The 27,432-nt window shown below is 47.3% G+C and overlaps 1 protein-coding gene and 1 long non-coding RNA gene across 3 annotated transcripts in view; both read right to left on the bottom strand.

Moving 5' to 3' along the window:
• Positions 1-1,469: 1,469 nt before the first annotated feature.
• On the bottom strand, positions 1,470-7,051 carry LOC101731742. Its single transcript, XR_209254.4, has 3 exons — positions 6,903-7,051; positions 5,519-5,664; positions 1,470-1,687 (listed from the first exon to the last, which is right to left on the bottom strand). It is a non-coding gene; the product is annotated as an uncharacterized LOC101731742 (long non-coding RNA).
• A 10,487-nt stretch (positions 7,052-17,538) lies between these two features.
• Positions 17,539-27,432, bottom strand: part of large1 (LARGE xylosyl- and glucuronyltransferase 1) — a 235,160-nt gene continuing 225,266 nt past the window's right edge. For both annotated transcript variants that reach the window (XM_031898555.1, XM_031898556.1), the window contains exons 11-15: positions 26,075-26,238; positions 25,623-25,901; positions 23,023-23,169; positions 22,684-22,879; positions 17,539-19,507 (exon numbers count right to left, since the gene is read on the bottom strand). In XM_031898555.1, the coding sequence (XP_031754415.1) occupies positions 19,310-19,507; positions 22,684-22,879; positions 23,023-23,169; positions 25,623-25,901; positions 26,075-26,238 (984 nt within the window). In that variant the 3' untranslated portion in view covers positions 17,539-19,309. The remainder of the gene's footprint in view (positions 19,508-22,683; positions 22,880-23,022; positions 23,170-25,622; positions 25,902-26,074; positions 26,239-27,432) is intronic.

Raw genomic sequence — 27,432 nt, 5'->3', positions numbered from 1 at the left:
CACAATTATTCTCCTGGCGCCATCTTGCCTTACCATACACCTTCTCCCACAGATACACCATCTTGCCTTACCATACACCTTCTCCCACAGATACACCATCTTGCCTTACCATACACCTTCTCCCACAGATACACCATCTTGCCTTACTCACCTGTGAGCGCCATTTAGAATTCTCTCCCTAATGCTCTTTCCTTTTATTTATTTACAGCGGTTCTACTCCATCCTAAAGGACTTCAGGGAGGAAAACACCAACTTTGAGGCCCTCACCTCCTATTATGGTAAAATCCTATATTAATCATCAATCCCCCAAGAAAGTCTCTCTCCCAGTATTCCCAGTTACATTCAGCAGCTTTATTTTGCTGCACCTTGATTCGCCCAAGCCGCTGTCTTGGAACCTGACTGCCCATGTACCCAGCCTGGGTCAGTACAATTGATAACTGGGAGCAGGGGAAATGGGAAAAGTACCCCGGGCTGGTGGGTTTTAAACAAGAGGCATATAAAACTGCCCCCCCCCCCCACAAGGGGTTTAGCCTTTCCCTCTTCTGTAAGCATCAGTACAACCCCATTAAATGGGAAAAAGTCTACAGAAAATGTCACTTTAGCCCCAAATGTAACGGAAGGGAAAAGTGCCAACATGGCAAAGGGGGCAGTGTTAGTTTATTATATGTGAAATCCTTTCCCTCCTTCTTAGCTGAGAGTTTAATGGAAATATGTTTTTCCCTGCAGAACATCCCTACAGGAGAGAATATGGCAAAATGGAGGACCTATAAGCAGAACCAAAATGCAAACATTGCAACTGTTCCAATGCATTAGGGGTAATGCACAGACTGCCTGCCCTGCTCTCATTTCCCTACAGAAATAGGGGTTGGTAGCACTAGGTAGGTACCTAATATATAGGGGCAGAGACAGGGGAAAGTGTTGGAAGGGTTACTGCCTGCCCTGCTCTCATTTCCCTACAGAAATAGGGGTTGGTAGCACTAGGTAGGTACCTAATATATAGGGGCAGAGACAGGGGAAAGTGTTGGGAGGGTTACTGCCTGCCCTGCTCTTATTTCCCTACAGAAATAGGGGTTGGTAGCACTAGGTAGGTACCTAATATATAGGGGCAGAGACAGGGGAAAGTGTTGGAAGGGTTACTGCCTGCCCTGCTCTTATTTCCCTACAGAAATAGGGGTTGGTAGCACTAGGTAAGTACCTAATATATAGGGACACAGAGTGGATGATGCGCTGCCATGGGGCCTCCCTGATTGGCTGCAATTGGCTGATCAGATCATTTTGATTTGCAGAGCTGATTAATGATAATGAAGTGTTTGGGCAGATAATTAGCCGGGCAGATGTTCCTGCAGCTCAGAAGTAAGGCAAATGATTGGCAGGGAAAGCAGGGGCCACACTTATAAGTGTAATTATGATTATATAATGATTTTAGTGCAGATAATGAGACCAATATGAGGCAGTGCATATAATTATTTATGAATAATTTGCATTTTTTATTGCTGTTGTAATTGGCTTCATTCCAATAGTGGCCTTTCCAATTATAATGGAACTAAGAAAAAGATGAAAAGTGAAACCTTGTGTGGGGCTCTTCCCAATCTTTAATGGAAAGGTTGGATAATGAACTTGATTAATGAAGTCTCCTTCTGATTGGCTATCGGCTTCCTGCACCTCCGAGATGTCTGGCTGGCACCATCTGAGGAACAGAGACCGAACATTAGACCAACAGTGTCACCCAGTGGAACAAAAAGATATTGCAGTCTTTAGTGTATTATTAATGCAAAGGGGCTGTTTGCACATCTGTGCCTGCTAAACTATAACTAGGAACAGGGTTAAATATTATAGCATTATGTGCTAAACACAATTCAACAAGAACAGCCCCCTAAGTTTGCCCATAGCCTGTACAGAGAGATACCATAAAACTATGGCACATAGGGATTCCCCTGTACTAAGCACAATTCAGCAGGAACAGCCCCCTAAGTTTGCTCATAGCCTGTACAGAGAGATACCATAAAACTATGGCACATAGGGATTCCCCTGTACTAAGCACAATTCAGCAGGAACAGCCCCCTAAGTTTGCTCATAGCCTGTACAGAGAGATACCATAAAACTATGGCACATAGGGATTCCCCTGTACTAAGCACAATTCAGCAGGAACAGCCCCCTAAGTTTGCTCATAGCCTGTACAGAGAGATACTATAAAACTATGGCACATAGGGATTCCCCTGTACTAAGCACAATTCAGCAGGAACAGCCCCCTAAGTTTGCTCATAGCCTGTACAGAGAGATACCATAAAACTATGGCACATAGGGATTCCCCTGCACTAAGCAATGACCTTACTGGTAAGTTTAGGGTTAATGGAGTTCTCGGGGCCTTTCACATGGGTGAAGCACTGAACCTTCTGGGCTTTTAGGCAGCAGAAAATGTTTTCAGTCGGGGGGAGGGGGAGCTAGAATAGGATATGATGTTGCGTTGCAAATGTTTAAGCCACAGCCCCTTTTACTAGGCCACACCCACAATGTAAAGTAACCAAGAAACATTAAGATGAGAGGCAATGGGTACCTGCACCAAAGCCCAATAGGGCTGTTCTGCCCCCAATAAGGGGTAATTATATCTTAGTTGGGATCAAGTACAGGTACTGTTTTATTATTACAGAGAAAAGGGAATCATTTAACCATTAAATAAACCCAATAGGGCTGTTCTGCCCCCAATAAGGGGTAATTATATCTTAGTTGGGATCAAGTACAGGTACTGTTTTATTATTACAGAGAAAAGGGAATCATTTAACCATTAAATAAACCCAATAGGGCTGTTCTGCCCCAATAAGGGGTAATTATATCTTAGTTGGGATCAAGTACAGGTACTGTTTTATTATTACAGAGAAAAGGGAATTATTTAACCATGAAATAAACCCAATAGGGCTGTTCTGCCCCCAATAAGGGGTAATTATATCTTAGTTGGGATCAAGTACAGGTACTGTTTTATTATTACAGAGAAAAGGGAATCATTTAACCATTAAATAAACCCAATAGGGCTGTTCTGCCCCAATAAGGGGTAATTATATCTTAGTTGGGATCAAGTACAGGTACTGTTTTATTATTACAGAGAAAAGGGAATCATTTAACCATGAAATAAACCCAATAGGGCTGTTCTGCCCCCAATAAGGGGTAATTATATCTTAGTTGGGATCAAGTACAGGTTCTGTTTTATTATTACAGAGAAAAAGGAAATTGTTTTTAAAAATTTGAATTATTTGCTTATAATGGAGTATATATATAATGTACTGTCAGTCTGCTTCTGAGCATTATTCTCATGCTTTGCCTACAGGGATCCTGTTATGGGAAAACTGCTGATTCCCAAAGGCAGTATTCCTATAATCCCTGCATTGATATGTTACACATACAGTAATTGCACCATTACTAGTGTCAGTTACTGCCATAACACAAACAGATTCGTTTAAAAAAAAACAACAAAACGGTGCACTTCATCCAGCTTGGGCTGCACGTGTGATGTCACAATGCTGTGGCTCTGACAAGTGTGTGATGTCACAATGGGCAGAGTCAGCCTATCCAGACGCAGCCCCGATTGTCTCATTCTTTTTCGGGCGACTGAGGTGAGTAGAGCTCTGGTTACTTGGGGATTACTCTCATATATATCTATACAGGGATGTGCTAAGAGCGCAATATACTGGAGCACTGGGATAACTAAGTTGATGTTTCTTGATGTTTCCACAGAAAGAACTTTGAGCGATCATGTTGCGTTCTATCTGTTGTTGGTTTCCGTGCTTCGGCAGCGTAAGGCCTCTATCCTTTCTACTATAATATCTCATATTTTAACTTGAAAAATAACTAAAATGTTTGTATTTCTTTCTCTGATAAAATGTCTTTTTTTGCCATTTCTTTCTAGGAACCAGCAAATATTCCCTTCGATGAGAACCCTGTGGTAAGCAGAGAATTGGGCAACTTGACTATTATTTCCCTTAATGTTTGTGCCATTTAAACCATTTCATTGACTTGTCTGTAGATTCCTATGGGAAAAAGGCCCCTGTATAGAGCTGCACTATACACATATCCACTTCATATTGATCCCATATCAAACCAACATCTGCCCATTCAGCCAACTTATTGCCAAACGGCTTCATTCTGCCATTATTTACTTCCATTAATAAGAACCATCAGAGCGACTGACTAATACCCACGGGAGCTTTCCCTTTATACCTGTCTAAAACTGAAATCCAACCACAGAATCAGCCATTAGCACCTTTTTATTTGACGCTTTCCTCACTGACAGTATTGTTAAACCCCAATGCTTTCCCTCTCCTGGCAATGGATCGTCCATTTGCCTTGGCAATATTATCTAAATAAATCCCTGTATTAACCCTACATTTATTTATACAGATTTCATTAGATTTTCTGAAAAGCCCTTTTTTATATACGCTGATCTTTAACTGCAACTTCCCTTCCATGATAGACAATAAATGAAAGTAATTCTACTTTTTTATCCCTTTACCAGACTCTATTGTTACCTTTCGAGCCACATGAGAAGATCTTCCTGGTAAGCAGTAAAGAAGTTGCTATCACACAGTGCCTATATTACTAACTACCCCTAAAGTGTTGTGTTGAATGTAAATGTAGCCCAGTAATACGTTCCTGCAGGGTCGGACTGGGCCGCCGGGACACTGGGAAAAATCCCGGTGGGCCCTGCACCCCCCAGTCTGACCCGGTGTTCCTGTCGGGCCTTTCAGCCTTTTAACCATCCTTACCAAAGTGATTTTTCATAAGAAATGGCTGGTAAATGCCATAACTCAGTTCCTTGCCCTACTAGACACATTTTGTTTTGCTTTTCTCTCAGGATCAACCGGTTGGATGTGGTGATACCATCTGCCAAGTAAGTAGGAAACCATCAAATACAATGCAAGCGATATTAAATATTAAATACATATTTTCGCTTCTTCTCTAAAGAGCCGAGTTGGTCTGATAACTTGTCTTTTTATCTCCTAACCAGCAACCACCGGAAGAAGCCCCTGGCAATAACAACTGCCAAGTAAGTAATATAGAGAGGTAATATAGATAAAATAGAAATAATCTGAGCTGAGTTCATTTGCTTCATACCAGATACATTTAAGTGGTTGATGTACAGTTGCTTCTATAATTGACTTTATTCTTCTTATTCAGGAGCAGCCAGAGAAGATCTCAGACCCTGGGATAGAGATCTACCAGGTAAGAATATAGTAACCAATATAATGCATTGTGATCTGATATAACATGTTTAAATGACACCTATCAATGAGATGGTTGACAAACTGTATTTCTATTTACCAGGCGTCAATGGAAACTGGCGACACCAGCCAGGCAGAGCCCTCAGTAGAAGAGCTGAGTGAGGAGGAGGAGGAAGACCTTGAGCAGGTTTGAGCTGAATTTAATATTTTTTCTCTCAATATATCATTAGACCATTTTAAACCTCCGAGCAGCCCCCAATCCCACCACATCATGCAAACTCTTATGTAAGGCCCCATTCCACTCTTACCTGAATGTCACAAGTGCTCAGTGGGGCAGGTTGGTCTCCACTTTTTGCCTCCGTTACAGCCTCTCAGACCTTCCACATTCTTCCATTGCCCTTTTAGAACATTCAGACTAAAGCCAAGATGCAGGAAGGCTTCACTATACATAGTCCTGCAATCAGAGCAATGAGGGGTATAAAAGAAAGGACCCTGCAAAACATAACAAGCACCAACCCTGCCCCCAAGCTCTGCTGTCTCCCCTGATTTATGGGCACAAACATATACATGTGGGTGTTGCAGTTCTACTTTAAGATCAAGGGTTTGGTTCAGTAAATTAAATGTAGTAGTTAAATGTTTCCTATGGGGCGGGGGGCAATTATCAACACTCTGCACTGGGGCAGTAATCCACGGTGGCCAATCAGATTTTTGCTTTTATAGTTCTATCTGTAGCCGAATCAATCATGTGACTTTAGATGGCAGCTGGGCAACATGCCACCCTTAAATGTATGTCACTGTGGGCCAATAGGGGGTGCTGTAGCACTGGCTTACATATCCACCTTACCAAATGGGTTTTCCCCCTGGGCACCGACTGGCGCCAGGTAACCAATACAAAAATGAAAGGTACCATTCCAGGTAGCGGATATTCTGTAGCCCCAGCATTTTATATCTAAAGAACAAGTATTTGTCTGTAGTTTTAATCTTATTTCAACTATTTCTAAAATGTTTCTCTATTTTTTCAGCGCTTCACCAGAAGACTGTTCTGTGGAGTATGCTGCCCATACTTCCCTTCCATGTCCTTCCTCTAAGCCCTCCCACCCCGTCCTTACACATAAGCCCCGCCCTCCCACCCCATCCTTACACATAAGCCCTTCCCTCCCACCCCTTCCTTACACACAATCCTCCGCCCTTCCTTCCAAGCCCCTGCCCTCCAGCCCCTTTCTTCCATTCCCCTGCCCTCCCGCCCCTTCCTTCCAAGCCCCGCCCTCCCGCCCCTTCCTTCCAAGCCTCCGCCCTCCCACCCCTTCCTTCCAAGCCCCCTCCCACCCTTTCCTTCCAAGCCCCCGCCCTCCCACCCTTTCCTTCCAAGCCCCCGCCCTCCCACCCTTTTCTTCCAAGCCAACGCCCTCCCACCCCTTCCTTCCAAGCCCCGCCCTGCCACCCCTTCCTTCCAAGCCCCGCCCTGCCACCCCTTCCTTCCAAGCCCCGCCCTGCCACCCCTTCCTTCCAAGCCCCGCCGTGCCACCCCTTCCTTCCAAGCCCAGCCCTCCCACCCCTTCCTTCCAAGCCCCGCCCTGCCACCCCTTCCTTCCAAGCCCCCCCCTGCCACCCCTTCCTTCCAAGCCCCCACCCCTTTAAGGATGGCGGAGCTCAGTTGTGAGGATCGTCTATGTACATACAGTAATAACCTACAATATAGAGGAGAATATGGGCTATAGAGTGCGAAATCAGCTGATGACAGGATAAGTAGAGTTCTGGCAAATCTGTAAAACAGGCAGAGGTCGGGTCAGGCAGAGTTCTGGCAAATCTGTAAAACAGGCAGAGGTCGGGTCAGGCAGAGTTCTGGCAAATCGGTAAAACAGGCAGAGGTCGGGTCAGGCAGAGTTCTGGCAAATCTGTAAAACAGGCAGAGGTCGGGTCAGGCAGAGTTCTGGCAAATCTGTTAAACAGGCAGAGGTCGGGTCAGGCAGAGTTCTGGCAAATCGGTAAAACAGGCGGGAGTTCAGGCAAATCCAGGAATCAGGATCAAACACAGGCCAAACAGAGAAGTGAATGACAGGAAAATATAACCAGCAGGCTTATAACCAAGCAATGACGGCATCCTTCGGCGTCCATTTAAACGTACGCGTAGACGTGCGGGTGGATTCTCGCGCAACTGTACACACCCGCATGTACAGACGCATGCTATGGCTACCCATGAACCCACACACTTGGCCCATGCGCCGAACAGGCTTCAGATGGGGCGCCTTACATCCGGTCAGACGCAGCAACGCAGCCACTAGGCCCAACACTCTGTACCAACTAACTGGCCCAAACCCTCTGTAGTCCCATTGTTCTATTGGCTGGACATGCCCTTCAACCGCCCAGGGTGGGGTATTAGTACTGCCTCCCACTGTTTAAGCAGGCTTGTGTATGTACCTACAGCATGTCTCCAGTTAACCCATTGCTTCGTAGCAATTACTTCAATCCACTGCAGAAGACTAGGGATATAGCGAACCTCAAAAAAACTCAAAAAAACTTTGCGAACCCCATAGACTTCAATGGGAAGGCGAACTTTAAAACCTAGAAAAGCCATTTGTGGCCAGAAAACTGATTTTAAAGTTGTTTAAAGGGTGCCACGACCTGGACAGTGGCATGCAGGAGGGGGATCAAGCAAAAATTTCTCTGGAAAATACTTTGTTGACACAGCGTTGCGTAAAAACGGGCAGACCTAGCGGAAATACGCGGCGTTTTTTGCTATTTCGCGCTATTGGCACCATGGAAACGGGATTTGCTTACACCAGTACTAGGCTGAAAAACGCCATGTGTGGCATTTTTAGGCCGAGAAAAAACGCAGAGAAAAAACGAAGCGGAAAAAATAACACGGCAAACCCAAATTGCGAACATACGCAAAAAGTTTGCGAACTTACGAACTTGCGAGCACACGATGTTCGCGCGAATTAGTTCGCTACATCTCTACAGAAGACTCAGTAATGGAAAGAAATAGATGCCGGATTGCTGGGGATCTTTACTTTGGTCTCCACACCTTCCTTCCACTGAAGCTCCTGCCCTCCGACCCTTTCTACCCAAGCCCCGCCTTCCCATCCAAACTTCCACCCCGCCCTCCCACCCCTTCTACCCAAGCCCCCGCCCTCCCACCCCTTCTACCCAAGCCCCCGCCCTCCCACCCCTTCTACCCCACCCCGCTAACCCACTCTCCCCTCCACACATAGAACATATAAAGCCCTGATCCAGGGAGTAAATCCGACTGCCGTTCCTAGGGGTCAGGAAGGAATTTTTACCCTCAGTGCAGATTGGCCCAGCGCTTGAGGTTTTTTGCCTTCCTCTGGATCATTGGCTGTTCTAAAAGCCCCGCCCTCACTTACCTATATTCAAATAAACCCTGTGCCCACCAACAGGTTTCCCCATTAAAATGTCTCTGTGTTTATTTTGAATCCCTATGTGGAATATTGGGGGTCTCCTATGCCTCATTCTGCTTAAGGTGACCAATTGTGTAACGGGGTAATTAATCCTGCTGGGGGGGCTGATAAAAATGGCAGGTTGGGGTATAACTGGGCGGTGTTGCTGACAGAGAGCTTTAGTTGAAAAGTTAAATGGGTTAAGATCTCTGCAGGGAGTTGAGTGGGTTCTGCTGCAGGACATAATTGGTTACTATCTAGCTGATGGGGCTGAAAGATACAGGGAGTCATAGATAGAGATATGAGGGCACCCTACCTGCAATATAAGTATATCTACTGAACTCTAGTGCCAACACCATGTATAATGCCCACAGGGCACATAGCCAGTATATACCCAGTGCCAACACCATGTATAATGCCCACAGGGCACATAGCCAGTATATACCCAGTGCCAACACCATGTATAATGCCCACAGGGCACATAGCCAGTATATACCCAGTGCCAACACCATGTATAATGCCCACAGGGTACATAGCCAGTATATACGCAGTGCCAAGACCATGTATAATACACACAGGGCACATAGCCAGTATATACGCAGTGCCAACACCATGTATAATGCCCACAGGGCACACAGCCAGTATATATGCAGCGCCAACACCCTGTATAATGCCCACAGGGCACATAGCCAGTATATACGCAGTGCCAACACCATGTATAATGCCCACAGGGCACATAGCCAGTATATACGCAGTGCCAACACCATGTATAATGCCCACAGGGCACACAGCCAGTATATATGCAGCGCCAACACCCTGTATAATGCCCACAGGGCACATAGCCAGTATATACGCAGTGCCAACACCATGTATAATGCCCACAGGACACACAGCCAGTATATACGCAGCGCAACACCATGTATAATGCCCACAGGGCACATAGCCAGTATATACGCAGCGCCAACACCATGTATAATGCCCGCAGGGCACACAGCCAGTATATACGCAGCGCCAACACCATGTATTATGCCCACAGGGCACACAGCCAGTATATACGCAGTGCCAACACCATGTATAATGCCCACAGGGCACACAGCCAGTATATATGCAGTGCCAACACCCTGTATAATGCCCACAGGGCACATAGCCAGTATATGCACAGCGCCAACACCATGTATAATGCCCACAGGGCACATAGCCAGTATATACGCAGCGCCAACACCATGTATTATGCCCACAGGGCACATAGTCAGTATATACGCAGCGCCAACACCATGTATAATGCCCACAGGGCACATAGCCAGTATATACGCAGCGCCAACACCATGTATAATGCCCACAGGGCACATAGCCAGTATATACGCGGCGCCAACACCATGTATAATGCCCACAGGGCACATAGCCAGTATATACGCAGTGCCAACACCATGTATAATGCCCACAGGGCACACAGCCAGTATATATGCAGTGCCAACACCCTGTATAATGCCCACAGGGCACATAGCCAGTATATACGCAGTGCCAACACCATGTATAATGCCCACAGGGCACACAGCCAGTATATGCACAGCGCCAACACCATGTATAATGCCCACAGGGCACATAGCCAGTATATACGCAGCGCCAACACCATGTATAATGCCCACAGGGCACATAGCCAGTATATACGCAGCGCCAACACCATGTATAATGCCCACGGGACACACAGCCAGTATATACGCAGCGCCAACACCATGTATAATGCCCGCAGGGCACACAGCCAGTATATACGCAGCGCCAACACCATGTATTATGCCCACAGGGCACACAGCCAGTATATACCCAGTGCCAACACCATGTATAATGCCCACGGGGCACACAGCCAGTATATACGCAGAGCATGCTCACCTGCTGCAGCTCCTCTCTGATCCTCCTTCTCTCCTGCTCATGGTATGTGCCTGCACCACTATAGTCTGGCCAGAAATGGGCCCCTACCCTGATGTACCGCTCCATTAACTCCAGACATGCTGGTACGATCCCTGGAAAATGGGCAATAGGCACTTCATTAACTTTACATAGAATTCCATTCAATACACACACGGTGAGAAGCAGCGAGAACCTTATTCCCAAATTAAAGAAAATGATCTTTGAAACCCCAGACCCTCCTACCCTTCCCAAAATCAGGTCTCCTGAAGGCTGCCTTAAGGTTTGCCTGAAGATCTCAGCATGATAGAGTTTAGAAAGGGCTCAGAAATCTTTTGTGATGCCCAATGTTCTCAGCAGCCCCACCTTGTGGTAGGCAGGAGAATAGAACCCAAGCAGGAGAAACCCTGCTTAGCTCCTATTAGGCCCTATTGCCTATTGGCGCCTACACACCAATATAACAACTAAAAAAATACATTTGTTGGTTCAAGAATAAAATGTTAAACGGTAGAGGGAGTTATTTGCTATTTTTCATTCTCATTCCAAATTTAAAGCCAATGTAATTCCATGCCTGGCGAAAACATTCGCTCATCACTAGCGCCAACACCTTTCTTTGGGTGTGAGCTCTTTTGGGTCGGCCCCTCTATATCCCTTGTACTGGTTATGGGTTATTTTTGTATGTTTTCTTGTATGTTTAATGTATACAGGCATTTATTGTACAGCGCTGCAGTTTAGGTTGGCAGTTTAGAAATACATAACATGGAGGGATAACAAAAACGGCTATTTCCCTTTTGCCCAGCAGGGGGCAGCGCCAGCAGGATGAATGTTCCCATTACACACCTTTACTTAAGGCACTGTGTAAAGGAATAGTTTCCCCACTGCTCAGTGCCATATTATAATTAATTCAGGGTAAGCCTTCAGGGCAGCTGAACCCTCCCCGACAGGGAACTTGAATGTTTATGTACCCCGGTGCCCCCTCCCTGCCACCGTGCTTGCCACTTATGTGCCATTCATCAGAACAGACAGGGAGGGAGCAATGGCGCTTGGCTGCAATGTATCCATGATCAATGAGTGGGGCAAATGCCCTCTCTGCCCTACCTTTGTACCAGTCGTTGGGCCTTGTTACTGCAGCTGTACTGGAACAGTATATAATTAGGTGCAGGGAGTTGCAAGGGGAAATGCAGATATTCTGGAACAGTATATAAGTACAAGGGCTTTGGCTTTATATGTCCCATTGAGGCTGTTCCTGCTTAATTGTGCTCAGTACAAGGGAATCCCTATGCTGACATAGTTTTATGGTATCTCTCTGTACAGGCTATGAGCAAACTTAGGGGGCTGTTCCTGCTGAATTGTGCTTAGTACAGGGGAATCCCTATGTGCCATAGTTTTATGGTATCTCTCTGTACAGGCTATGAGCAAACTTAGGGGGCTGTTCCTGCTGAATTGTGCTTAGTACAGGGGAATCCCTATGTGCCATAGTTTTATGGTATCTCTCTGTACAGGCTATGAGCAAACTTAGGGGGCTGTTCCTGCTGAATTGTGCTTAGTACAGGGGAATCCCTATGTGCCATAGTTTTATGGTATCTCTCTGTACAGGCTATGAGCAAACTTAGGGGCTGTTCCTGCTGAATTGTGCTTAGTACAGGGGAATCCCTATGTGCCATAGTTTTATGGTATCTCTCTGTACAGGCTATGAGCAAACTTAGGGGGCTGTTCCTGCTGAATTGTGCTTAATACAGGGGAATCCCTATGTGCCATAGTTTTATGGTATCTCTCTGTACAGGCTATGAGCAAACTTAGGGGGCTGTTCCTGCTGAATTGTGCTTAATACAGGGGAATCCCTATGTGCCATAGTTTTATGGTATCTCTCTGTACAGGCTATGAGCAAACTTAGGGGGCTGTTCCTGCTGAATTGTGCTTAGGACAGGGGAATCCCTATGTGCCATAGTTTTATGGTATCTCTCTGTACAGGCTATGAGCAAACTTAGGGGGTTGTTCCTGCTGAATTGTGCTTAATACAGGGGAATCCCTATGCTGCCATAGTTTTATGGTATCTCTCTGTACAGGCTATGAGCAAACTTAGGGGGCTGTTCCTGCTGAATTGTGCTTAGTACAGGGGAATCCCTATGTGCCATAGTTTTATGGTATCTCTCTGTACAGGCTATGAGCAAACTTAGGGGGCTGTTCCTGCTGAATTGTGCTTAGTACAGGGGAATCCCTATGTGCCATAGTTTTATGGTATCTCTCTGTACAGGCTATGGGCAAACTTAGGGGGCTGTTCCTGCTGAATTGTGCTTAGTACAGGGGAATCCCTATGTGCCATAGTTTTATGGTATCTCTCTGTACAGGCTATGAGCAAACTTAGGGGGTTGTTCCTGCTGAATTGTGCTTAATACAGGGGAATCCCTATGCTGCCATAGTTTTATGGTATCTCTCTGTACAGGCTATGAGCAAACTTAGGGGGCTGTTCCTGCTGAATTGTGCTTAGTACAGGGGAATCCCTATGTGCCATAGTTTTATGGTATCTCTCTGTACAGGCTATGAGCAAACTTAGGGGGCTGTTCCTGCTGAATTGTGCTTAGTACAGGGGAATCCCTATGTGCCATAGTTTTATGGTATCTCTCTGTACAGGCTATGGGCAAACTTAGGGGGCTGTTCCTGCTGAATTGTGCTTAGTACAGGGGAATCCCTATGTGCCATAGTTTTATGGTATCTCTCTGTACAGGCTATGAGCAAACTTAGGGGGCTGTTCCTGCTGAATTGTGCTTAGTACAGGGGAATCCCTATGTGCCATAGTTTTATGGTATCTCTCTGTACAGGCTATGGGCAAACTTAGGGGGCTGTTCCTGCTGAATTGTGCTTAGTACAGGGGAATCCCTATGTGCCATAGTTTTATGGTATCTCTCTGTACAGGCTATGGGCAAACTTAGGGGGCTGTTCCTGCTGAATTGTGCTTAGTACAGGGGAATCCCTATGTGCCATAGTTTTATGGTATCTCTCTGTACAGGCTATGAGCAAACTTAGGGGGCTGTTCCTGCTGAATTGTGCTTAGTACAGGGGAATCCCTATGTGCCATAGTTTTATGGTATCTCTCTGTACAGCTTGTGGGTGTGTGGGTTAAGGGTTTGCAGGTTATGGTCAGGAGTGGGTTAAGGGATTGCAGGTTATGGTCAGGAGTGGGTTAAGGGATTGCAGGTTATGGTCAGGAGTGGGTTAAGGGATTGCAGGTTATGGTCAGGAATAGGTTAAGGGTTTGCAAGTTCTGGTGAAGGTTCTGGTTTTGATCGTAAGGTTCAGTGTGGGTTAAGGGGTTGTGGGGTTGGGGATAAATGGCATTTATGGGGTTGGAGAATATGTGCGGTAGGGGCAGTATGGTATGTGTGGGGTTAACACATGTATGTGGGGTAGGGGCAGTATGGTATTTGCGGGGTTAACACATGTATGTGGGGTAGGGGCAGTATGGTATTTGCGGGGTTAACACATGTATGTGGGGTAGGGGCAGTATGGTATTTGCGGGGTTAACACATGTATGTGGGGTAGGGGCAGTATGGTATTTGCGGGGTTAACACATGTATGTGGGGTAGGGGCAGTATGGTATTTGTGGGGTTAACACATGTATGTGGGGTAGGGGCAGTATGGTATTTGTGGGGTTAACACATGTATGTGGGGTAGGGGCAGTATGGTATTTGTGGGGTTAACACATGTATGTGGGGTAGGGGCAGTATGGTATTTGTGGGGGTAACACATGTATGTGGGGTAGGGGCAGTATGGTATTTGTGGGGTTAACACATGTATGTGGGGTAGGGGCAGTATGGTATGTGTGGGGGTAACACATGTAAGTGGGGTAGGGGCAGTAGGGTATGTGTGCGGTTAACACATGTATGTGGGGTAGGGGCAGTATGGTATTTGTGGGGTTAACACATGTATGTGGGGTAGGGGCAGTATGGTATTTGTGGGGTTAACACATGTATGTGGGGTAGGGGCAGTATGGTATGTGTGGGGTTAACACATGTATGTGGGGTAGGGGCAGTATGGTATTTGTGGGGTTAACACATGTATGTGGGGTAGGGGCAGTATGGTATTTGTGGGGTTAACACATGTATGTGGGGTAGGGGCAGTATGGTATTTGTGGGGTTAACACGTGTATGTGGGGTAGGGGCAGTATGGTATGTGTGGGGGTAACACATGTATGTGGGGTAGGGGCAGTATGGTATTTGTGGGGTTAACACATGTATGTGGGGTAGGGGCAGTATGGTATGTGTGGGGGTAACACATGTATGTGGGGTAGGGGCAGTATGGTATGTGTGGGGGTAACACATGTATGTGGGGTAGGGGCAGTATGGTATTTGTGGGGTTAACACATGTATGTGGGGTAGGGGCAGTATGGTATGTGTGGGGGTAACACATGTATGTGGGGTAGGGGCAGTATGGTATGTGTGGGGTTAACACATGTATGTGGGGTAGGGGCAGTATGGTATGTGTGGGGGTAACACATGTATGTGGGGTAGGGGCAGTATGGTATGTGTGGGGTTAACACATGTATGTGGGGTAGGGGCAGTATGGTATTTGTGGGGTTAACACATGTATGTGGGGTAGGGGCAGTATGGTATGTGTGGGGGTAACACATGTATGTGGGGTAGGGGCAGTATGGTATGTGTGGAGTTAACACGTGTATGTGGGGTAGGGGCAGTATGGTATTTGTGGGGTTAACACATGTATGTGGGGTAGGGGCAGTATGGTATGTGTGGGGTTAACACATGTATGTGGGGTAGGGGCAGTATGGTATGTGTGGGGTTAACACATGTATGTGGGGTAGGGGCAGTATGGTATTTGTGGGGTTAACACATGTATGTGGGGTAGGGGCAGTATGGTATTTGTGGGGTTAACACATGTATGTGGGGTAGGGGCAGTATGGTATGTGTGGAGTTAACACATGTATGTGGGGTAGGGGCAGTATGGTATTTGTGGGGTTAACACATGTATGTGGGGTAGGGGCAGTATGGTATTTGTGGGGTTAACACATGTATGTGGGGTAGGGGCAGTATGGTATGTGTGGGGTTAACACATGTATGTGGGGTAGGGGCAGTATGGTATTTGTGGGGTTAACACATGTATGTGGGGTAGGGGCAGTATGGTATTTGTGGGGTTAACACATGTATGTGGGATAGGGGCAGTATGGTATTTGTGGGGTTAACACATGTATGTGGGATAGGGGCAGTATGGTATGTGTGGGGGTAACACATGTATGTGGGATAGGGGCAGTATGGTATTTGTGGGGTTAACACATGTATGTGGGGTAGGGGCAGTATGGTATGTGTGGGGTTAACACATGTATGTGGGGTAGGGGCAGTATGGTATGTGTGGGGTTAACACATGTATGTGGGGTAGGGGCAGTATGGTATTTGTGGGGTTAACACATGTATGTGGGGTAGGGGCAGTATGGTATTTGTGGGGTTAACACATGTATGTGGGGTAGGGGCAGTATGGTATTTGTGGGGGTAACACATGTATGTGGGGTAGGGGCAGTATGGTATGTGTGGGGGTAAAACAGCAGCAGGAGAGAGGCTTTATCTGCCCCCCAGCCTGCCAGCAACCAGCCCCAAAATGGCCTCCCCTGTTAGTCAGAGCCTGGCAGCTGTATTGCCCCTCACATGCCTGTGTCAGTCTATTGCCCCCCCAAAATGGCCTCCACTGTTTTCCCTTCTCTGTGCCCCTCCCTTCCCCCCCTTACATACATGTTCCCTCTGACAGGAATCCCTGCATCTTCTTTCCCCTTCTTTTCCATCAACGTTTAAGTCCCGGACAAGCCGTGTGGGGATTGGATAGGCCCGGGAGGAAGTTCAGACTTCAGCTCCCAGTGTATCCAATCCCTACTGTTGGTCAATGTGAAGCAAAGGAGGGTGTAGGGAAGCTGCACTTCCTGTGTTGTTTAAGTCCCGGGCAAGCCATGTGGGGATTGGATAGGCCCGGGAGGAAGTTCAGACTTCAGCTCCCAGTGTATCCAATCCCTACTGTTGGTCAATGTGAAGCAAAGGAGGGTGTAGGGAAGCTGCACTTCCTGTGTTGTTTAAGTCCCGGGCAAGCCATGTGGGGATTGGATAGGCCAGGAGGAAGTTTTAACTTCAGCTCCCAGTGTATCCAATCAGCACCGCTGTTAATGGTGAAGCAAATATGGGAGGGATGGACAATAACACAAAAAGGGAAAGTTGTGCTCAACCACTAAATTGTAAACCATTAAGCGGGGGTGCAATGAGGCTGTGACCATAAAATACATATAAACAACCGCAAAAAATCCTCTGCACTCACCCATTATCAATATGTAGAAATTGGACACTAGGGCATTTCGCTACTAAGAAATGCCTTCCCTCCCCACCTCAAAAAGAGGGATTGTTTGTCTGTACATTGCAATATACTTCAAGCTGGCCAACTACGTCAAAGTCATGGAGCTGCACTTCCTGTGTTGTTTGTTTACATTACCTGCACAGCTCTCTGTCCTGCTTGTTTTCCTATCATGTCACAAAGTATACTGTAACTCAGTGCTGTCCAACTTCTGTGGTACCGAGGGCCAGAATGTTTCTGGCCTACATGGCGGAGGGCCGATAAGCCAGTTTTGACCATTCCCCCTTTTAAAACTGCACCCACTTCAAACCACACCCATGTTATACAATAAGACCAAACCCCCATTAATGGTGGCAGCAAAACCCCAAATGGTTGGTGCTCACTGTAGGGATATCCCCCTTCATTCATATATGAAAGAATTATATTATGTCATATTAAGACACACCCTTAAATCTATATGGCTCCTCCTCCCCTGTACAGGGAATTACAAGTATAAACAATACGGGGGGGTTACAGCCTGAATCTGAGGTGGAACCAGGCAGGGGGGGGCAGTTAATCTCAGTACTGATACCATTTAAAGCTTACACAAAGGTAAGCCATCAAAGCAGCCAGACAGGTGGGGGGCCACACAGAGGGGGCCACCGGTTGGACAGCACTGCTGGCCAATGGAATGAGCAGAGACATAACGATTATAAAACGAAATCCATTTTATTTGCATTTTGTGTATAAATCTAACAAGAATCACCCCAACACCACGGCAGAACCAAACCCCACCGGGAGTTTCCATCTTCGTACTGAGCATCTGCTGTTGGGCAAGTGGCCCGGTGGCCGGGCTAGTGAATTAGACATTTTATGTTTCCATGACAATTAATACTGAACGGTACGAAATAGTGACCCACCCACATCACCACCACCACGACTTTTCTGCTCCCCCCCAGTCAGCCTGGCTATTGGTTGAAAGCTGACCTATCACTGGCTGAACATCAGGGAACAAGAAGAAGGAAACCCAGTAACTACAGCAACCAATTGGGAATGATCTTGGATCACTTTGATTGTGGTTTAAACATGAAAGCTCATATCTGATTGGTTTTAACGTACCTCGGATAGCGGCATTGCTGCAAAGGTGAGATAAGCTACAATACCAGGCTGCCCTCATAGATTTCTTAAGGTCTGGACCTGACCTGAAGGAGTCTATGATGACTTAGGGCAGTAACACACAGGGCAATTCAGAAACTTTTTGCCTCCCAAGGGATTGACAAAATCCTTATAATTGCCCCTTGTTTATTTTAATGGTCAGGTAACTCTGCAGCAGAACTACAATTCCCAGAATGCTCAGCCAGCCAACACTCTAGGCATCTAATGTGGGATATTGCATTTCAGCAACACCTGGGGGGGGGCACAGTCTCCAGATGCCTGGACTAGTCCATGCTGAGGCGCGGGGGAGCTCCTAATTCTCAGAATTCACATTAGTGGGGATTTTCATGGTTCCTTCCAGCCCCAACACTGATATGGCAGCCAGATCACTAGGCCACAATTTGTTTGTATAGAGATGATATTACCAACACATAATGGGTATCCCACTGGTACAACAGACCCCCCCCCCCCCCCCTCCCTGCATGGCACAGCAGTCCTTATATTTACACAATGACCGGGGGGGCCACACCTCTTTTGTACAGGGATGGATACAATACAAAAATAGAAAGAAATGCCCTTTAATTATTCTTAACAAATTAACAGACGAGTCTCTTTTGTTGCTGTCAGTCACATATATTGTTCAACGTTGCCCCCTGCAGGTTAAAGTCAGCCCGAGAGTGGTTTCTTCTATCCTCAGTGAACACAGCGCCTCCGGCAGGTAAGAATTGCACCAGAACTTTGAGCAGCTCTCTCTTGCATATGCCCCGCAAGTGTATACAGTGCGGCCAACATTGCTACAGGTAAGTGTCTAAACTGTATGAGTGTGGGTGTATCTATGAAACCATTTCAACTACTGCCACCCGCAGGAACATGGCAGTACTGCGCCAGCCTGATTTTCACATACGCTGTACACCTGTCCCTAAATTGAAAACCTTTTCAAAGTGTGTGCAAAAAAAGTTGGGGAGGGGGGGGAACCTCCCCTCAATTCGCAGCCGATGATCGGAAAGGAATCCATTCAAGTGCAATTAGGGTTCCATATGCCCCTCGTAGATGTAAATGGAATTCTTTGCCTTTGTAGGAGTGAAATGTTTGTAAGGAAGGGGCGGCTGGAGTGAGCAGAATTTGCTGGCGTCTTTCTCGTAAACTGTTCACCATCGGCTATAACTAAGGCTCGGGTGCTCGGGCGTATTGGGGTGGGGGCAAGGGATGGGTCTTCATTTCTCACCCCCAAAATGAGTGATTTAGTGCACCCGGAACTGGGCCGACCACGGCTGGCACCCTCAGCTGGCACTCAGCTTGGGGGAATCCCCTCTCCCCTGTTTGGCATTAGCTGTTGTTCTCAGCTGTGAGGTATTTGAGGGCGGTGAAGCCGTAGCGCCGGGACATGTCTTGCTGGAACTCCTCCTTTAGTGTTTTTAGGCAGACGCGGTACTGCTTGTTGGAGCGGAACTTGGTGATGTCGAAGCTGGGCGCGTGGGGCATGTGAATCATGTAGGCGTTGGGCAGCACGGTGAATTCGTATTCCTGCGGAAAGATAGAGTCGTAAGGCAATGTACAATAAATTCAGAGTGAGATTTAGTATTCATATTGTTATATATAAATGTGCCAACCTAAACTCCTGCAGCCTTGTGCCTTTATATGCTCACAGAACCCCTCTGTGACTGATAATATCCTTATCATTTACAGTAGGGGGTACATTATCCCTTATAATACATGAGTGATACTCAGAGTTCCCTGTATAACTCAGCCTGCAGCCTTGTGCCTTTATATGGGGGGCACAGAACCCCTCAGTGACTGATAATATCCTTATCATTTACAGTAGGGGGTACATTATCCCTTATAATACATGAGTGATACTCAGAGTTCCCTGTATAACTCAGCCTGCAGCCTTGTGCCTTTATATGGGGGGCACAGAACCCCTCAGTGACTGCTAATATCCTTATCATTTACAGTAGGGGGTACATTATCCCTTATAATACATGAGTGATACTCAGAGTTCCCTGTATAACTCAGCCTGCAGCCTTGTGCCTTTATATGGGCACAGAACCCCTCAGTGACTGCTAATATCCTTATCATTTACAGTAGGGGGTACAGTATCCCTTATAATACATGAGTGATACTCAGAGTTCCCTGTATAACTCAGCCTGCAGCCTTGTGCCTTTATATGGGGGGCACAGAACCCCTCAGTGACTGCTAATATCCTTATCATTTACAGTAGGGGGTACATTATCCCTTATAATACATGAGTGATACTCAGAGTTCCTGTATAACTCAGCCTGCAGCCTTGTGCCTTTATATGGGGGGCACAGAACCCCTCAGTGACTGCTAATATCCTTATCATTTACAGTAGGGGGTATATTATCCCTTATAATACATGAGTGATACTCAGAGTTCCCTGTATAACTCGGCCTGCAGCCTTGTGCCTTTATATGGGGGGCACAGAACCCCTCAGTGACTGCTAATATCCTTATCATTTACAGTAGGGGGTACATTATCCCTTATAATACATGAGTGATACTCAGAGTTCCCTGTATAACTCGGCCTGCAGCCTTGTGCCTTTATATGGGGGGCACAGAACCCCTCAGTGACTGCTAATATCCTTATCATTTACAGTAGGGGGTATATTATCCCTTATAATACATGAGTGATACTCAGAGTTCCCTGTATAACTCGGCCTGCAGCCTTGTGCCTTTATATGGGGGCACAGAACCCCTCAGTGACTGCTAATATCCTTATCATTTACAGTAGGGGGTATATTATCCCTTATAATACATGAGTGATACTCAGAGTTCCCTGTATAACTCAGCCTGCAGCCTTGTGCCTTTATATGGGGGGCACAGAACCCCTCAGTGACTGCTAATATCCTTATCATTTACAGTAGGGGGTATATTATCCCTTATAATACATGAGTGATACTCAGAGTTCCCTGTATAACTCGGCCTGCAGCCTTGTGCCTTTATATGGGGGGCACAGAACCCCTCAGTGACTGCTAATATCCTTATCATTTACAGTAGGGGTACATTATCCCTTATAATACATGAGTGATACTCAGAGTTCCCTGTATAACTCAGCCTGCAGCCTTGTGCCTTTATATGGGCACAGAACCCCTCAGTGACTGCTAATATCCTTATCATTTACAGTAGGGGGTATATTATCCCTTATAATACATGAGTGATACTCAGAGTTCCCTGTATAACTCGGCCTGCAGCCTTGTGCCTTTATATGGGGGGCACAGAACCCCTCAGTGACTGCTAATATCCTTATCATTTACAGTAGGGGGTACATTATCCCTTATAATACATGAGTGATACTCAGAGTTCCCTGTATAACCCAGCCTGCAGCCTTGTGCCTTTATATGGGCACAGAACCCCTCAGTGACTGCTAATATCCTTATCATTTACAGTAGGGGGTACATTATCCCTTATAATACATGAGTGATACTCAGAGTTCCCTGTATAACTCAGCCTGCAGCCTTGTGCCTTTATATGGGCACAGAACCCCTCAGTGACTTCTAATATCCTTATAATTCACAATAGGGGGTACATTATCCCCTATAATACATGAGTGATACTCAGAGTTCCCTGTATAACTCAGCCTGCAGCCTTGTGCCTTTATATGGGCACAGAACCCCTCAGTGACTGCTAATATCCTTATCATTTACAGTAGGGGGTACATTATCCCGTATAATACATGAGTGATACTCAGAGTTCCCTGTATAACTCAGCCTGCAGCCTTGTGCCTTTATATGGGGGGCACAGAACCCCTCAGTGACTGCTAATATCCTTATCATTTACAGTAGGGGGTACAGTATCCCTTATAATACATGAGTGATACTCAGAGTTCCCTGTATAACTCAGCCTGCAGCCTTGTGCCTTTATATGGGCACAGAACCCCTCAGTGACTGCTAATATCCTTATTATTTACAGTAGGGGGTACAGTATCCCTTATAATACATGAGTGATACTCAGAGTTCCCTGTAAAACTCAGCCTGCAGCCTTGTGCCTTTATATGGGGGGCACAGAACCCCTCAGTGACTGCTAATATCCTTATCATTTACAGTAGGGGGTACAGTATCCCTTATAATACATGAGTGATACTCAGAGTTCCCTGTATAACTCAGCCTGCAGCCTTGTGCCTTTATATGGGCACAGAACCCCTCAGTGACTTCTAATATCCTTATAATTCACAATAGGGGGTACATTATCCCCTATAATACATGAGTGATACTCAGAGTTCCCTGTATAACTCAGCCTGCAGCCTTGTGCCTTTATATGGGGGGCACAGAACCCCTCAGTTAGTGCCAATATCCTTATCATTTACAGTAGGGGGTACATTATCCCTTATAATACATGAGTGATACTCAGAGTTCCCTGTATAACTCAGCCTGCAGCCTTGTGCCTTTATATGGTCACAGAACCCCTCAGTTAGTGCCAATATCCTTATCATTTACAGTAGGGGGTACATTATCCCTTATAATACATGAGTGATACTCAGAGTTCCCTGTATAACTCAGCCTGCAGCCTTGTGCCTTTATATGGGCACAGAACCCCTCAGTGACTGCTAATATCCTTATAATTCACAATAGGGGGTAGACAACACTAATAAAGACTATAATAAATACTGAGCCTCAGGTAAGTGCAAGAGGACAACCTATGCCCATAGGCCCATATAATGATTAAAGGATTGGTTGTATGACTTACCTGTGCATCCAGCTCCATTATATGAGCCACTTTGTTCCAGCCGAAGCCAACAAACCTACGGTCATACTCCGGGCAGTCGCGTCTGACCACCACATATGGCTCAAAATCCGCCTCCCACTCCACGCGGTATGGCGTGGTCGCTGTGCGCCACTTGGCGAAGTTTGTGGGGCCGTGCCCTTTTGTCCAGACGTGGTACCTGGTGGGGAAAAAGGGAGGATTTGGTACAGAGGTAAATCCCAGGCTAAGGCGATGCTCAGGATCCTAGGTGCCGGGGAGGATTCTGGGAATTGTAGTTTACAAGGCGAGGCAGGGCACATATGGGACAGTATAGGTCAGTACCTAAAGGTGAACAGGGTCCCCATGTCCAGCATAGACAGCAGTTCCGCCTTAGATTTGGGGAAGGACAGTCGGTAGCGCAGAGTCTCAAAGGCCGGGATAATCAGCGCCTTCTTGGTGATCTTCATGTCCAACTGGACCACGGCCTTCCTGAGAATTTAGAGAACAGGGGAAGAGAGAAACGGTCACACACAGAACCTTTCTGTTTCTATCGACCCTCCGGCCACCATACTTTTTATTTACAGGCTATGAGCAAACTTAGGGGGCTGTTCCTGCTGAATTGTGCTTAGTACAGGGGAATCCCTATGTGCCATAGTTTTATGGTATCTCTCTGTACAGGCTATGAGCAAACTTAGGGGGCTGTTCCTGCTGAATTGTGCTTAGTACAGGGGAATCCCTATGTGCCATAGTTTTATGGTATCTCTCTGTACAGGCTATGAGCAAACTTAGGGGGCTGTTCCTGCTGAATTGTGCTTAGTACAGGGGAATCCCTATGTGCCATAGTTTTATGGTATCTCTCTGTACAGGCTATGGGCAAACTTAGGGGGCTGTTCCTGCTGAATTGTGCTTAGTACAGGGGAATCCCTATGTGCCATAGTTTTATGGTATCTCTCTGTACAGGCTATGAGCAAACTTAGGGGGCTGTTCCTGCTGAATTGTGCTTAGTACAGGGGAATCCCTATGTGCCATAGTTTTATGGTATCTCTCTGTACAGGCTATGAGCAAACTTAGGGGGCTGTTCCTGCTGAATTGTGCTTAGTACAGGGGAATCCCTATGTGCCATAGTTTTATGGTATCTCTCTGTACAGGCTATGAGCAAACTTAGGGGGCTGTTCCTGCTGAATTGTGCTTAGTACAGGGGAATCCCTATGTGCCATAGTTTTATGGTATCTCTCTGTACAGGCTATGGGCAAACTTAGGGGGCTGTTATGTCTCCACCCTTTTGCTAAAAGTCAAGGCACCCCCTTGCCGCCATAACATACAGCCAATTATTAGCTTTGCTGATTAATTAAGTGCAGGAGTGATCACTTTTCATACAGGGTGGGTGACTCCATAGCAGAAGATTCACCTGGCTGCATGAACGGGGTGAAGGCAAGTGAGGGGTCTTGTTTTTATAGAGGGGGGAAAGAGGGAGCCTCTAAAGCCTTATGTTTCATATGTATCCATTTAGATTGCAAGCTCAGACCCCTTTATCCTCCTGTCTCATATTTGTATTGTAATAATCTTTGGTGCTGTTCTCTTCAATGCCAGCAGGGGGCACCTACAGGACGGCATTGTAACAAAATTTAAATAAAACAGTGCAGAACGAGTGCCCAACCTGCGGCCCTCCAGCTGAACACTAACAGCCTTTGACTGACGAGGGGGGGCTGGATGCCGCAGAATGGCCATCAATAAATACAGAGACCCTGGGATGCTGGGCGGCCAAGGGAACTGCCCCATAGAAGGGAAAACATAGAAGACATAGAATGGAATTGGGATGACAAGCCCTGAGGAGCCGGCTCATTATTCCCAGCCTGGTTCCTGCTGCCAGCGATGCCGCAATAGTGGATACGTTAATTGGCGCTGGGATTTCCATCCTAGATATGACTATAAATAGGCCTTTATCTGAGTGGCACTGCCCTACATGGTTCCCGTAGGGGTAGAGTCCGCTGCAGATCCAGTCGGGTAGAACCTTGGTCCCAGGGAGAACCGTGGCTCCAAAATGCCCCCCCAGTCTGAGGGCAATGGGTGGGCACAGGTCTGAGGGCAATGAGTGGGCACAGGTCTGAGGGCAATGGGTGGGCACAGGTCTGAGGGCAATGAGTGGGCACAGGTCTGAGGGCAATGGGTGGGCACAGGTCTGAGGGCAATGGGTGGGCACAGTCTGAGGGCAATGGGTGGGCACAGGTCTGAGGGCAATGCGTGGGCACAGGTGTGAGGGCAATGGGTGGGCACAGTCTGAGGGCAATGGGTGGGCACAGACTGAGGGCAATGGGTGGGCACAGGTCTGAGGGCAATGGGTGGGCACAGGTCTGAGGGCAATGGGTGGGCACAGGTCTGAGGGCAATGGGTGGGCACAGGTCTGAGGGCAATGGGTGGGCACAGCCTGAGGGCAATGGGTAGGAACAGCCTGAGGGCAATGGGTGGGCACAGGTCTGAGGGCAAAGGGTGGGCACAGTTTGAGGGCAGGAACCTATGATTTCTGTATGAATAAGCCTGCATTTGCCAGTGTTGCATTCATGGGCCTCAGGCTGGGGGGCACCTAGTTGTCCTATTTGCGCAGCCAGTGGGTGCAGTATGCACAGGAGCTCTGTCCTTATGAACGTCAAAGGGTGATTTTGCACCCCTTGCACTTGCATCTTGGGCATCTGTGAATGAGGCCCAGACCACCTAGGGACACTAAGATGAGCATTCCCATGCCTAGACCTTTCCAGAGTCCATAATAAGAGCAAAAGTGATTGGTCCATAGCAGAACAAATAGTGGGGAGGGAGCTGAGGTGCTATGAGGACTGAGTGGCAGCAGGGAAGTTGGGGCACTGAGCTGGGTCACATAGCATTGCCTTGGGTGCCTTGGGCAGTAACTACCCAGCCCTGTCCCATGGCCTTCATCCACCCATAGATACCTGAGGCTCTCATAGAGTCCATACATGGGCAGGAAGTCTATGTCAGATAGGAACATGTAAGGAGTGCTGACATGCTTCATGGCCACGTTCCTCAGCAGGTTGACCGGGTAGAACTGGCCTTCCTTGTAAACGATATGGTAGCCAACATTGCGCCGGTTGAGAAGAACCTCAGAGCCTTGGGCATAACGTAGGAACTGCTGGGCCTCCGCGTCGGAAAGGTAGAGTGCCAGACTGATGGGCCCTTCCCAGTGCTTGCAGATGGCCTCCAACATCTGGAGCCTGCGGGAGGGTAAAGAATTGAGAATTGGCCGGGGCATTGTCAGCTCCCACAATTCCAATAAGCACCTACTTTATGGGAACCTTCAGAGGTAGGTTGGGGGTTGGAAGAACCTTTATCATTTCATTTACCTCTCTCTGAGCCCCCCCATCCCATCCAGGCTCTTGTCCATTACCTGTCCATGGAAAGTTGCGCAACCAGAGTGACGTCCGTGTCGTCTCCCGCCGGCTTGTACTCATAGTGCAGAAAGTAGAGATGGGTGCGATGGACCGTAAAGCGTTCCCTTCTAAACTCGTAGCACAGGTCGTCCTCGTCCAGCTCAGACAGCTGCTTCTGGAGCTATGGAGAAAGAGATAGAATGAGCAATGTGACTGCTAGAATAATAGCTAAATACTAACCAAGGCTGCTGGGATCTATAGATGAATGGGCCAGGAGTGGGAATGGATGGAAAGTAATGTGAATATTTACCTTTCATATATAAAGTGATAGCTGGCATCCAAAAATTGGCACTGAGGTATAGTAGGGAGAGATGGTGCCTATAGTAGCAGTGGGGGGATAATAGCCTCTGGGAAGGGACTGGGGCTGTGGGATAGCAGGTATAGTAGGGAGAGATGGTGCCTATAGTAGCAGTGGGGGGATAATAGCCTCTGGGAAGGGACTGGGGCTGTGGGATAGCAGGTATAGTAGGGAGAGATGGTGCCTATAGTAGCAGTGGGGGATAATAGCCTCTGGGAAGGGACTGGGGCTGTGGGATAGCAGGTATAGTAGGGAGAGATGGTGCCTATAGTAGCAGTGGGGGATAATAGCCTCTGGGAAGGGACTGGGGCTGTGGGATAGCAGGTATAGTAGGGAGAGATGGTGCCTATAGTAGCAGTGGGGGGATAATAGCCTCTAGGAAGGGACTGGGGCTGTGGGATAGCAGGTATAGTAGGGAGAGATGGTGCCTATAGTAGCAGTGGGGGGATAATAGCCTCTGGGAAGGGACTGAGGCTGTGGGATAGCAGGTATAGTAGGGAGAGATGGTGCCTATAGTAGCAGTGGGGGGGATAATAGCCTCTGGGAAGGGACTGGGGCTGTGGGATAGCAGGTATAGTAGGGAGAGATGGTGCCTATAGTAGCAGTGGGGGGGATAATAGCCTCTGGGAAGGGACTGGGGCTGTGGGATTGCAGGTATAGTAGGGAGAGATGGTGCCTATAGTAGCAGTGGGGGGATAATAGCCTCTGGGAAGGGACTGGGGCTGTGGGATAGCAGGTATAGTAGGGAGAGATGGTGCCTATAGTAGCAGTGGGGGGATAATAGCCTCTGGGAAGGGACTGGGGCTGTGGGATAGCAGGTATAGTAGGGAGAGATGGTGCCTATAGTAGCAGTGGGGGGATAATAGCCTCTGGGAAGGGACTGGGGCTGTGGGATAGCAGGTATAGTAGGGAGAGATGGTGCCTATAGTAGCAGTGGGGGGATAATAGCCTCTGGGAAGGGACTGGGGCTGTGGGATAGCAGGTATAGTAGGGAGAGATGGTGCCTATAGTAGCAGT

This window comes from Xenopus tropicalis, chromosome 3, assembly GCF_000004195.4.
Source record: "Xenopus tropicalis strain Nigerian chromosome 3, UCB_Xtro_10.0, whole genome shotgun sequence".
In the NCBI taxonomy this organism is placed as follows: Eukaryota; Metazoa; Chordata; class Amphibia; order Anura; family Pipidae; genus Xenopus; species Xenopus tropicalis.
The sequence above is the reverse complement of the archived record's forward strand: the minus strand, read 5'-3'. Positions and strand labels throughout refer to the sequence as shown.